Source organism: Nomascus leucogenys, chromosome 23 (genome assembly GCF_006542625.1).
Source record: "Nomascus leucogenys isolate Asia chromosome 23, Asia_NLE_v1, whole genome shotgun sequence".
NCBI lineage: Eukaryota > Metazoa > Chordata > Mammalia > Primates > Hylobatidae > Nomascus > Nomascus leucogenys.
The window spans coordinates 12,816,504-12,830,802 of record NC_044403.1 but is presented as its reverse complement, the minus strand read 5'-3'; the positions used below and the strand labels follow the sequence as shown (position 1 = coordinate 12,830,802).

At 34.1% G+C, this 14,299-nt stretch overlaps 1 protein-coding gene across 1 annotated transcript in view; it reads left to right on the top strand.

Moving 5' to 3' along the window:
- Positions 1-14,299, top strand: part of SLCO1B1 (solute carrier organic anion transporter family member 1B1) — a 101,071-nt gene that overhangs the window by 72,378 nt on the left and 14,394 nt on the right. Inside the window, exons 12-14 of the mRNA XM_030804744.1 lie at positions 3,854-4,038; positions 9,337-9,401; positions 11,738-11,855. Of these exons, the coding sequence (XP_030660604.1) occupies positions 3,854-4,038; positions 9,337-9,401; positions 11,738-11,855 (368 nt within the window). The remainder of the gene's footprint in view (positions 1-3,853; positions 4,039-9,336; positions 9,402-11,737; positions 11,856-14,299) is intronic.

Here is a 14,299-nt window from a genome sequence, read left to right as displayed (position 1 = left end):
AATCATTCCCATCCCCCAGGTAGTGAGCATAATACCCAATGAGTAGTTTTTTAGTACTTGCTCTTTTTTTATCTCTTCACTCTAGTAGTCTGTAATATGTATTTTTCCTGTCTTTATATTCGTGTGGACCCAGTGATTAGCTTCCACTTATAAGTGAGAACATGTGGCACCTGGTTTTCTGTTCCTATGTTAATTCACTTAAGATAATGACCTCCAGTTGCATCCAGGTTCTGCAAGGGACATTATTTCATCCTTTTTTTTGGCCATGTAGTATTCCATTGTCTATATGTACCACATTTCTTTATCCAATTCACTGTTGATGGGCACCCAGTTTGAGACCATGTCTTTGCTATTGTGAATAGAGCTGTGATGATCATATAAGTATATAAGTAGATGTGTTTTTGGTAGACGAATTTATTTTCCTTTGGGTATATACACAGTAGTGGGATTGCTGAGTTGAATGGTAGTTCTGTTTAAGTTCTTTGAGAAATCTCTAAACTACTTTACACAGTGACTGAACTAATTTACATTCCTACCAACATAGGATAAGCATTCCCTTTCTTCTGTGACCTTGCCAGCATCTGTTTTTTTTTTTTTTTTTTAAACGTTTTAATAATAGCCCTTCTGACTGGTGTGAGATGGTATCTCCTTGGGATTTTGATTTGCATTTTTCTGATGATTAAACATTTTTATGTGTTTGTTGGCTGCCTGTATGTCTTCTTTTGAGAAGTGTCTGTTCATGTCCTTTGTCTACGTTTTAATATTGTTTTTGTTTTTTGCTTGTTGAATTGTTCAAATTTCTTATAGATTCTGGATATTAGTCCTGTGTTAGATGCATGGTTTGCAAAGGTTTTCTCCCATTCCATAGATTGTCTGTTCACTCTGTTGATTATTTCTTTTGTTGTGCAGAAGCTCATTAGTTTAATTATATCCCACTTGTCCATTTTTTTTTGTTGCAGTTGCTTTTGAGAACTTAGTCATAAACTTTTTGCCAATGCCAATATCCAGAATATTTTCTAGGTTTTCTTCAATGGTTTTTATAGTTTTAGGTTTTACATTTCAGTCTGTAACACATTTTGATTAAATTTTTTATATGAAAAGAAGGGGTCCAGTTTCATTTATCTGCATACAGTTAGCCAGTTATTCCAGCACCATTTATTGAATAATGAGCACTTTCCCCATTGCATTTTTTTTTGCTAGCTTCATTGGAGATCAGATGGTTTGAGGTGTGTGGCTTTGCTTCTGGATTCTCTATTCTGTTCCTTTAGTCTATGTGTCTGTTTTTGAACCAGTACTATGCTGTTTGGTTACCGTGGCCCTGTAGTATAGTTTGATATCAGGTAATGGGATGTCTCTCACTTTGTTCTTTATGCTTAGGATTGCTTTGACTATTCAGTCTCTTTTTTCATGTTGAATTTTACAATAGTTTTATTCTAATTCAATGAAAAATCTTGCTGGTTGTTTGATAAGAATACCATTGAATCTGTAGATTGCTTTGGGCAGTATAGACGGTTTAATTATAATTTTTCTACCAGTCCATGAGAGTAGAATGTTTTTCCACTTGTTTGTGTCACCTATAATTTCTTTCATCAGGGTTTGTATTTATCCTAGTAGAGATCTTTCACTTCCTTGGGTTAAATGTATTCCTAGGTATTTAATTTTTTGTAGTTATTCAAATGGAATTGCATTATTGATTTGGGTATCAGTTTAACTGTTATTGGTGTATAGAAATGCTACTAATTTTTTTCCATTGACTTTGTAATATGAAACTTCACTAAAGTATGTTGTCAGTTCTAGGAGGCTTTTGGCAGAGTATTTAGGGTTTTTGAGATATAGAATCATATCATAGTGCAGAGGGATAATGTGAGTTCATTTCCTATTTGTCTATGTTTTATTTCTGTCTCTTTCCTGATTGATCTGTCTAGGATTTCCAGTACTATGTTGAATAGGAGTGGTGAGAGTGGGCATTCATGCCTTGCTCCTGTTCTTAAGAAGAATCTTCCAGCTTTTGCACATTATATATGATGTTGGCTGTGGTTTTATCATAGATGGCTCTTATTATTTTGAGCTATGTTCCTTCAATGCCCAGTTTGTTGAAGAACTTTATCATAAAGGGATGGTGGATTTTACTGAAAGCTTTTTCAGCATCTATTGAAATGCTCATATACTGTTTATCCTAAATTCCATTTATGTAGTGAATCACATTTATTGATTGTGTATACTGAACCATCCTTACATCTCAAAAATAAAGCCTACTTGGTCATGATGAATTCACTTTTTGATGTGCTGCTGGATTCAGTTTGCTAGTGTTTTGTTGAGGAATTTTGCATCTATATGCATCTATATTCATCTATATTCACCAGGGATATTGGCCTGTTGGTTTGTTTTTGCTGTTGTTGCTGTTGTTGTTGTTGTTGTTGTGTCTTGCTGTATTTTGGTACTAGGATGATTCTGGCTTCAAAAAAATGAGTTAAGAAAGAGTCCTTCCTCCTCAATTTTTCAGAATAATTCAGTACAGTGGGTACTCACTCTTTTTTGTATTTCCAGTAGAATTTGGCTATGAATGCATTTAGTCCAGGGCTTTTACTGATAGGCAGGTTTTTTCAGTACTGATTCAAATTTGGAACGCTATATTGGTGTTCAGGGTTTCAATTACTTCTTTGTTCATCTTGGATGGTCGTTGGATGGTTCGTCTTGGATGGTTGGATAAGAATGACCCAGTTAATACATGCTCCCTCTTTGCACACTAGCGAAGGCCTGAAAGTGACATAATATTAAACCCTAAAAAGAATTCTGTCTACCACAAGACATAATCTTCATTACACTGGCAATGACTATGCCATTCGGGGGCTACTGCAAAGTTTTTATTATTTATTTATTTGTGTATTTATTTATTTATTTATTACTAAATCCTCAATAATGAACCATCACTTCTTAAAATGGTGTTCTTTGTACCAAAGCTTAGTTTTATTGACCAATACACTTGTTCCGTAAAAAATTATTCTATATTTTCCTAGTGAAAAAAAATAGTAAGAACGGTAAGTTTGGCAGAACCGTAGATGTATAGATTTAAATTCTTCTACAATTCTTCCTTCAATAATTGGTCTTTAGCATTAATAGATTCAAGGTGAGCTTCCCTTAAACTTTAGCCTAGATTTAGAACAGAATTTATTAAAGCCACCTATCTATATAAACTGTCCAACTGATTAAAAATCTGAAATCACTTGTTTCTATATTTTCCACTTCTGTGCTCTAAACACTAGTGGGGCATTCTGTTGTGTTTAAACTCTCTGGTAATAATATTATCTGTCATTGTATCCTTGGATTTTGTTTATGTCTGCTAAATTAAAATTTTAGTTTTTCTACCTCTATTTTTGCTGGATTCAGTGCCATTTTCATGGGTGACTCTAGTTAAATTTTGATTCCTCCCAAACTGCTAAATTATCTGAATTCTTTGGATAATTCCTCTTCAGGGCATGTCTCTGAAACTAAGAGATTGTCCAAAAGAGTATGTGTTTTGCAGCGAGTAAAAGGGAATGGAAAATAATTATTAAAGAGAATCTATAGTGATGAGAAAGTTGTATACAAAGTTCTAGGCACTAATCTTTGTTTCTTAATTTTAAAATTAAGAATGAATTAAATGTCAATCATGAATTACATTTTCTTATATAGAAAGAAATCCAGAAAACTATTTTACCTTTTATCTGTTAAGCAACTGTATTTTTAGAATCTTCTTAATCTGTAAATATATTAGTTTGAACGAGTGAGACTTCACTAAATATAATGCAATGTATTTGCAGCACTGTTAGGTCTTGCAAATTTCTTATGTCGTATTTTATACACAACGTTTAAGGTGTTTTACAACTGTAGTTGTTTGGAAGTAACTGGTCTACAGAACAGAAATTACTCAGCCCATTTGGGTGAATGCCCAAGAGATGATGCTTGTACAAGGAAATTTTACTTTTTTGTTGCAATACAAGTCTTCAATTTATTTTTCTCTGCACTTGGAGGCACCTCACATGTCATGCTGATTATTAAGTAAGTATGACTTTTAAAAACATTTTCATATGCATGAGACTATAAACACACCTAATGATATGCATATTTTTACATAATATACTGGGAATTCAAATTCATATTTTGTCAAATTTTAATTTTCTGAGAATTCATTTTATTAAAATTACTATGAACTCTCAAGGCCGTAATTAATAATTTTGCCTCTAATTCTTCCATTAAGAAGTCCAGATTCCATACTTTTCTTCTCTTACTAAGAATCTGAAGACACAGACTGACAATTGTCTCAGTTGTAAAAGAATGTCCCTAGGATCCTAAAAGAACCTTTTGAATTTTGAGTTGCCTTGCATCCTAATGGGTCTCTCAGGGTAAATCTATTGATTTCATTAAAATAAAGCATTTGAAAACTAGATATAAAATATGCTCCATTTGATAATAACATTCCAAAACTTTTAATCGACTCACAGCATGACTTTTATAATACCCTTGTAGAAAAATAAGAAAATACACAGGAAGAATTAATTCCTTTCTTGGCTCATTAGAAAAGATACAATGCTTGGCTGGGCGTCCTGGCTCACGCCTGTAATCCCAGCACTTTGGGAGGCCGAGGCGGGTGGATCACGAGGTCAGGAGATCGAGACCATCCTGGCTAACACTGTGAAACCCCGTCTCTACTAAATATACAAAAAATTAGCCAGGCGCGGTGGTGGGTGCCTGTAGTCCCAGCTACTCCGGAGGCTGAGGCAGGAGAATGGCATCAACCCGGGAGGCGGAGCTTGCAGTGAGCTGAGATCGCATCACTGCGCTCCAGCCTGGGCAATAGAGTGAGACTCCGTCTCAAAAAAAAAAAAAGAAAAGATACAATGCTTGATGAATATTACACGGTAAATGAAACCAATAAGATACTTGTTGTCATACAGCTTTCAAAATTACAAGAAAGACTGGTGTTAGATAAATAATCTTAAAATCAAAGCACATATTTATAAATTGTTCTGAGTCCTCATCAGGAAAAAGATTTCCCTGAAAAGAAAGATTCAAAAGGAAAGTTAATTTAGGATTGAGGTGGGGGGCTGTGAAGAAGGGGATTCAGAGTACATCTCAAAATAAGTAACATTTATTCTAAAGATCTAAAGAAAAAGCCAAATGAAAGTGTTTCCAGGAGAGGGTCTGGGTGCTGACGCCTTAACACAGGAAAGAGCTGGTGTGTTTGAGAAATGAAAAGAAGTTGGCAGATTGAAACATACCGAATGAGAGGTTGTGACACATGATAAGATTGGAGAGTTAGGAAGGGTGCAGATAATGCATGCCCTACTGGCCAAGTTGATTCAATCACCTAAAACTGGTAACATGTAAATAATTGCTCTTAGATCTTAAAAATATACATGTGTAAGTATAGTGACCTGGGTTAACAATCAATTGTACTTTTAAAACCTACATTGTTGATCACAAGTTCACTGTCAACCAACAGCATGACATGGTAGAGATGAAAAAAAAAAAGCATTTTTAACATTTGTTAACATTAATATCAACCTGTAAATTGAATTTACAGTTGTTTAATTTTGACCCTGACTGCAAATCTTATCAAATTATTTATGCCAAATATTCCACAGATATAGCTCCATCTTAATATAAAATGTTGTCTACTCAAAAGGAGAAGCCTTTCATATTTGCCAAATTAAATTCATTAATGTATTAAAAATAACCTTAAAATTAAATAATAGTTTGCATATCAACAGGTTTTAGCTTTTACTTTAAACTCATGAGTTTTAAAAAACTGTTCCATCATTGATGATAACAATATCATATCTATTTCAGAAATTGATTAAATCAGCATTACAACTTGTCAAAAATATTTAACTCTCGCTAGCCTTTGATTTTATTGAAATAAGCATTTTGTGAATATGTCTATAGAATAAAATATAAATTTCAGTTTGTTAATACTTTTCTAATGCTTACACTATGAGGCTATTTTTTAAACTTGATTAAGTAGGCAGAAGGACATCCATTTATTCAACATGTATTCATTTTTTGTGTCAGGCACAGTTGTATGCACTGAGGATGCAACTGTCAACAAAAGTGATAGAACTTTATTAGCTTTTAGTGTGGGTGGGGAATGAAGGAATGAATGTGTGTAGCAGAAAAAACAATAAACAAATAAGTGAGTAAATATATAAAATAGAGTAAGTGTGAAGCACTAGAAAGATAAATAAATCAGAGTTAAGAAAATAGACAAAAATGAGAAAATAGGTAAGAGATACTAGTTCAGATGTTGTGCTTTGGAAGTCCTTTGAGTAAAGACCTGAATGAAGAGATAGAAAATAAAGGTACAAGTCATGCTAAATGGAGGCAGGGGAGGAACAATCCAGGCAAGGTAGAACAAAGGTAAGGGTCCTGGTGTGAAGTATAGTTAACATGCACAAGGTACAAAAACGTGTGTAAGGAAGAGAGAGGTAACAAGTGCAGCAAGAGAGCTAGCCTAGTTCAGATCCTATGGGTCACAGGAAAGACTTTGAAATTTATTCTAAATGTGTTGAGAAGCCCAAGGGGGTTTAAGTATTAGCATTTGCACAGATGCCTTACATAACTAGAAGATCACTCTGGCTGTGGGTGGAAAGTGTGTTTTGTGAAAACAACAGTGAAGTCAAGGAAAACAGAAGGCTCAAATTGTTCTTCACAAGATGGAAGCTTGATTGAGGATGCTGATAGTAGGAAAATATGAAGTAAATGAAATGAGTAGATGAAACAAATACGAGTCTCCGTTGTTTTGCTTTATTTTATTTTATTTATTTATTTTTGAGAGACAGTCTCGCTCTGTCACCCAGGCTGGAGTGCAGTAGCACAATCTTGGCTTGCTGCAACCTCCGCCTCCCAGGTTCAAGCGATGCTCCTGCCTCAACCTCCTAAGTAGCTGGGATTACAGGTGCACGCCACCATGCCCAGCTAATTTTTGTATTTTTAGTAGAGACCTGGTTTTACCACCTTGGCCAGGCTGGTCTCAAACTCCTGACCTCAAGTGATCTGCCATCCTCTGCCTCTCAAAGTGTTGGGATTACAGGCCTGAGCCATAGCACCCAGCGTTTGTTTTATTTTTTAATGCAAAGCCGGTAGGGTTTGCTGATACATTGAATGTGGCATGTGAGAAAGATAATTTAAGGATAATCCCAAAGTTCTGGCTTCAGTTCTGGAAGGATGGTGGTACTATTGAACAAAATGGGAAAGACTAAGAAAGAATAGATTGGGAAAGTGAAAAAGCAAGAATTTGTTCTATCTCTATAAAGCTGAGCAGCCTGTTCAATATCTAGCAACAATGTCATATATGCAATCCAGCAGGAGAAACCTTGATGCCAGAGCCATAAATTTTAGAGTCAGCAACATACAGACGGTATTTATTTTTATTTTGACTTATTTGTTTATTTAGAGACAAGGTCTCCTTTTGTTGCCCAGGCTGAAGTATAATGGCATGATTATAGCTCACTGTAACCTTGAATGCCTGGATTCAAGCAATCCCCCAAGGCGGCATTAAAATCCATGGAACTAATGAGATCTTCTAGGGACTGAGTACAGATAGAAGATCCTAGGATCAGTTCTCAATTACTCTAATTTAAAGATCAATAATAGGAGAAACCAATAAAGAAAACTGAGGAGGTTTCATGAGAAAAACTAGGAAAGAGGGTTGTCCTCAAACTAATAAAGCATATGTCAAAAAGAGCATAAGTAACTGTGTCAAGGGCTGCTGAGAGTTCACAGGAGTTGAACCCTGGAGGCGGAGGCTGCAGTGAGCCAAGATCGCTCCACTGCACTCCAGCCTGGGAGACTGAGACAGAGCAAGACTGGTCTAAAAAAAAAAAAAAAGAAAAGAAAAGAAACCACAAACCAATATCCCTGATGAACATATGAAAAAATTTTCAATAAAACACTAGCAAATCAAATCCGATAGCACATAAGAAAAATTTTATAACATGATCAAGTTGTTTTTATTCTAGGGATGAAGGGTTGGTTCAACATACATAAATCAATAAATGTGATTTGCCACATTGAAAAAACTAAAAACCAAAACCATTTGATAAGACAAAATTAAAACCAAAAACCATATGATCATCTCAATAGATGCAGAAAAATTATTTGATAAAATTTAACATCTTTCATGACAAAAATCCTCAACAATCTGGGCATCAAAAGAACATACCTCAAAATAATAAAAGCTATATATGACAAACCCACTGCCAACTTCATACTGAAAGGAAAAAAGTTGAAAGCATTCTCCTGAGACCTGAAACAAGACAAGTGTGTCTATTTTCACCACTCCTACTGCACATAGTATGAGAAGTCCTAGCTAGAGCAATCAGGCAATAGAAAGAAAGAAAAGTTGTCCAAATTAGAAAAGGGGAACTCAAATAAACTCTGTTCACTGATGATATGCAACAATAACAACAAAAATAGACTAATGGGACTTAAACTAAAAATTTCCTGCACATCAATGGAAATAATCGACAGAGTAAACAGACAACCTACAGGATAAAAAAAAAATTTACAAACAATACATCTGACAAAGGGCTAATATCCTTAATCTATAAGAAATACAAAAAACTCACCAAGAAAATAAATTATTAAAAATAGGGTAAATGATATGACCAGCATTTTTCAAAAGACAGTCAACAAACAACAAACATATGACAAAATGCTGAATATCACTAATCATCAGAGAAGTGAAAATTAAAGCTACAATGAGATTCCATTTTATACCAGTCAGAATGGCCATTACTAAAAAGTCAAAAAGCAAGATACTGGTAAGAATGTTGAGGAAAAGGAATGCTTATATACTGTTGAGAATATAAATTAGTACAACCTTTATGAAAAACAATGTGGAGATTTTTCAAATAACTGAAAGTAGAAGTACCATTTGACCCAGCAATCTCACTGTTGGGTGTCTACCAAAAGGAAAGTAAATCATTTTATGAAGAAGACTCATGCTCTTTCACACTTACCATAACCCTGACCAGACCACAAAAAATCAGTATCTTCAGAGGCATAATAAAGTCTGTTCTAACCACTTTCTCATAGGATTTTCAAAGGTACCATATGAGAAAATATTTTTAAGCCATCTTGAAATCATGATGCATTGAATAAATAAGGGAATAATTATTATTATTGCTCAAATGTTTGCCTTTTAAAACAATTAAAATATAACTTTATATAATGGGGCCATTCAACTGACAGCTTAATTCTATCATGAAGAAAAACAACACAGGAGAAGGCTTTAATGTTGTTTCATTTTGATATTTTAAAAATATTTAATGTTTCTTTGCCTTTATCTTATTTCAGACTTGTTCAACCTGAACTGAAATCGCTTGCACTGGGTTTCCACTCAATGGTTATACGAGTACTAGGTATGATGAAAAAAAAAATATGTACTATATATATACACATACATATATTAAATTTAAGTTATAAATATTAATGTCAAGGCTTAAAGACTGAATGTAATGAATCTTTAATTATGATAGTAAATAAAATTAGTATCATTTCTATTTCTGTGATAAATAAAAACAATCAGAGACAGAGTAAAATTGAGTGATCGACCTAAAAGAGAATTCGATTGTTAATTATACGTAAAGTCAATCTGTTAAGACTAAGGAATTATTGTATTTGTATTACACTCTTTCAAACACAAAGATAGAAGATGGTCCTCCAAATTTTTCTTTTTTTCAGAAAAATAAGAATATTTCCTCCTGGTCGGCAGAGTGAAGGGCCTAACTTCTAAACTGAGCCATGATTTAGGCAAGGCCTAAAGCTGGCTTGGGAAGTGTGAGAATCTGGCCAGGGAATCTGGCCAGGCTATGGCCCAATTACAATGAAGAAATTGTCTAAGAAGCATATTTGATGATAAAGTCACAAATCCTCAAAGTTAAAAAGAAGAAATATAAAGGGAATAGAAGAGAGGAAATGAGATGCTATAGTATTCCATTGGTTTTCTTCCCTCCATTCCGTTTTGTGTGTCTAATCTCCCAGACTCTGTAGATCCTGGCAGTTTTCTACCTTCAGATTCAATGGAGATAGCTCTCTGCTAGAACCTGGGTGACAAAAGCTTAAAGTAACATCTGAGTTGTTAGTACTTCTTCTCATATGTAGAAATGAGACTATAAGAATCGAGTAAATTTTTTTTTAGCAATAGGAAATAGGAAAAAAAATGAGTTTCACCATTCTAATTCTGAGTATCCATCCTATTTCGATGTATCCAGTCTGTGGCACGATGGAACCTAAACGCACCTATGGAAAAAATACACATTTAGTACAAAACTTCCAATTCACAAACAATTGTCTTGAATACAATAAACGTGTAAATTGTGGAAGGCCTATATAGTGTATTTACCTGAAAAAGTCATTTAGAAAATAGGTTATGAGTTTTTAAATTGTAGTGATTAGGACAAAGTTTGTTACTTAAAACAATCCATTACATTTGTTCACATCAGTGGCATTATGTGGGGAAAATAAATTGTTAGCATGTATTTTTGATTTTTCAAAGGGTGGCTGTGATTTTTGAAACCTGAAAATTTCTCACTCATTTCCTCAGTACCAGGTTTTCTCAGATACATTGACCTCAGTCCCTTGTCATTTTAATATTTCTCACTCTCAAAAAATTGAGACTGATGAAAACTAAATGGAATAAGTAAAATTGTGATATGTCAATCACTATCATTTTATCCATGGCAGAATAAATTCTGAAAATTATTCACCACAGTACAAAAAAGAACAAAGTAAAGTTATAAACGCTTTAGTTGCACCATCTTAAGGATAGTTCTCTACTGGCATGTCCCTAAAATTCTTTACCAAATTACCTTTGCCTAGAACCAGGAGTGAATCTCAGAGTTCATTAAAACGGCAGTGGAAGCAGATGGACACTTATTATATAAACAACATAATCTGTCTGTGAAAAGCCTTGCATTCTGCAAAATCATGAGCTACAAATAAAAATTAACTAAGAAAAAGACCACTGAAAACTTACTCATCATTGTGATCAGAACACTAACACAAACAAAATTTAGTACCACAAGCCCTAACTTAGCCTAAGCTGCTTCAGGAGGTATTTACAATGCACAAAATCAATTAGTAGAAAATCACTGGACTGTGAGCTCTAATGACATCAGTAAGTGGGAAGTAGATGTCTGAGCCCAGAAAAAAGTACAACCTGCCAAAAGCTAAGCACTCTCTGAAGCTCAGCCTATGCTTATCTGGGGAGGGAGTTCTGATGAAGCAGTCACTTTTAAATTCTCTTAAAATAGTATTAAAAAAAAAAAAAAGTCTGCCTTTACAGCAGTTGAGCCAAGATCTTTTTCCTTTCTCCATAAAATTGTAATTCTACTCCATTTCAGGTTTCTTTGCCTAAGAAAAATCCCATATTAACCAACGTAACTTCCAAGTTTTACTAACAACATTCTTCTTTTTACCATTCAAGCTTAAGTTAATTGCTATCATAAGAACAGAGTATATATGCATATATGTAGGGAGGGTACGAGTAGGTAAAAGGTGTCAATGACATTACTACATGATTTGGGTCTTTGAGATTTCTAATATCTTTATTATTGGGTAGATGCAGAACAAAATGATAAATGAATCCTCCAAATTTTTAAACTTTTATTTAATCAAAATGTATCAATGAGGAATATCACGCAGTTACATTTAAAATATGTTCCCTAGACTGACATCTTCTCTTCTCCTATTACAGGAGGAATTCTAGCTCCAATATATTTTGGGGCTCTGATTGATACAACATGTATAAAGTGGTCCACCAACAACTGTGGCACACGTGGGTCATGTAGGATATATAATTCCACATTATTTTCGTAAGTTGTCATAAATATATTTCATTAATTTATTTTTTCTTTGACTATATTAATTCCTAAAGAATGTCATTTTCATTATGTAATAATATTAATAATGATAGCCACCATTTAATGAAAACTGACTTTGCATGCAGTATGGTATCAAACAATCTGGTATCTCATTTTAGTACTCATAGAAACTATAGGAAATGGATATTTTCTTCTATTCTGTTATATATGAAGAAGCTGTGATTCAAGGATAATAACCAACTTGTCAAAAATCAGAGATAATAGAAAACGGCTAGGATTTGTATGTGAATCTTTTTTGTTTCCAAAACTCTCCTCATATTAGTATATATAAGGATAAATATACACATGTAAATATAGACACACGCATATATATATATGCGTGTGTGTGTGTGTGTGTGTGTGTATTCGATTGCCTCTGACTTCTCTAGAAAGACACAGAATGACTAGCTGGGGCTCTGGTCATATGTCAATTAAGAAAAAAAGGGAAAATATGTTTCTATATTACTCTATTCACAGGGAGAGATATTCCGTAAGTGACATGAAGATAACTGCATGGGCATCTGGAAAAACAAAAAGCTACAATTATACTTTACCTCTTTAAAAAAAACTAATTTCAAATTCATATATTGACAAATTATACACTTTGAAATGTGAAACTACATGTATTAAAACTCATAGTATAATTTCTTTCAATTATCTACGAAGCAGAAACTAAGTCTGACCCAAATGCCCAAAACTATAATAGAAAAAAAGACAAAATATTTATAAAATCTGCATCATTAAACTTTTAAAAGGAAATTTCAAAGTGAAAGTATAAATTACAAGAATAATTTGCAACTTGTAACACAGACACAGGCAAATATCCTGAATATATACAGAACTCTTAAACATCAGCAAAAATAACATCCAATGCTGGCAAGGATGCAAAACAACAGGAATTTCCTTTAGTTTTTCTTTCATTGCTGGTGGAAATGTAAAAAATAGTAGAGCCATGGTAGAAGACAGTCGGAAGTTTCTTACAAAGGAAAACACGGGCTTATGATATGGTTAAGTAATCATGCACCTAGATATTTACCTACGTTAGATGAAAACATGACCCCACAAAAACCTGCACTTGCATATGGAAAAATGGAAGCAAACAAGATGTCTTTCAATAGGTGAATGGATAGCCAAACTGGGGTACATTCATACAATAGAAAATTATTCAGCAATAAAAAGAAGTGACCCATCAACTTACAAAAAGATAAGAAAGAAACTAAATGCACGTAGCTAAGTGAAAGAAGGCCATCTAAAGAAGCTTCTGGGCCTGGTGCGGTGGCCCATGCCTGTAATCTAGGCACTTTGGGAGGCTGAGGTGGGAGGATTCATGAGGCCAGGATTTCAACACCAGCCTGGACAACATGGCAAAACCCTGTCTCTACTAAAAATACAAAAATTAGCCAGGCACGGTGGTGCACGTCTGTAATTTCAGCTACTTGGGAGGCTAAAGCACAAGCATCCCTTGAACCCAGGAGGCGGAGGTTGCAGTAAGCCAAGATCATGGCATTGCTCTCAAGCCTGGCTGACAGAGCGAGACTCTGTCTCAAAAAAAGAAAAAAAAACATTAAAAAAGATTAAAGAAGCTTCTGACTATATTATTCTAACTGTATGACCTTTTGTAAAAGGCCAAACTATGAAGACAATGAAAGATCAGTGGTTGCTAGGAGGTCAGTGGGGAACGACAAGGATGAGTAAGTGGAGCACAGGGCATTTTAAGGGTGGTGAAATGATTTTATATGATATTATAATGTTGGATACATGATGTTATGTATTTGTCAAACCTATGGACCCATACCCATACAACATACAAACCACATAAAAAGCAAACTCTAATCTAAAATATGAACTTAATAATAATGCATTCATATTGGTTCATCAATTGTAACAAAGTTACCACACTAATACAAACTGTTAATGAAAGGGGAAACTGTATGTGTGGGGCGGGGAGTATACGGGACTTCTTCATACTTTCTGTACAGTTTTTCTGTAAATCTAAAATTTCCGTAAAAAGTAGGTTCAAAAAAAATCAAATATCTTCCAAAGAAAATAATCACTAATGGCTATTAAATATATAAAAAGATGCTCAAATTAATTGATAATGACAGGATTGCAATTAAAACTCACCCAGATTGTCAACCATCAAAAATGTTAAGTAGACATTGTCTTGGCAAAAGTACAGAAGTTTGAGCCAGCAGCAAACTTCTAGAAATTTATCCTACAGATAGCTATACTCCCAAATAGATAAAATGTCACATGTATAAGATTACATACATGTGTATGGCAACATTGTTTATGATGGCAAAATATTGGAAGCAACTTAAATATCTCTTGATAAGGGAGTAATTAAATAAATAGTTCTACCTGCAGGAAAATGAATAGTCTGATGTCTCGAAAAA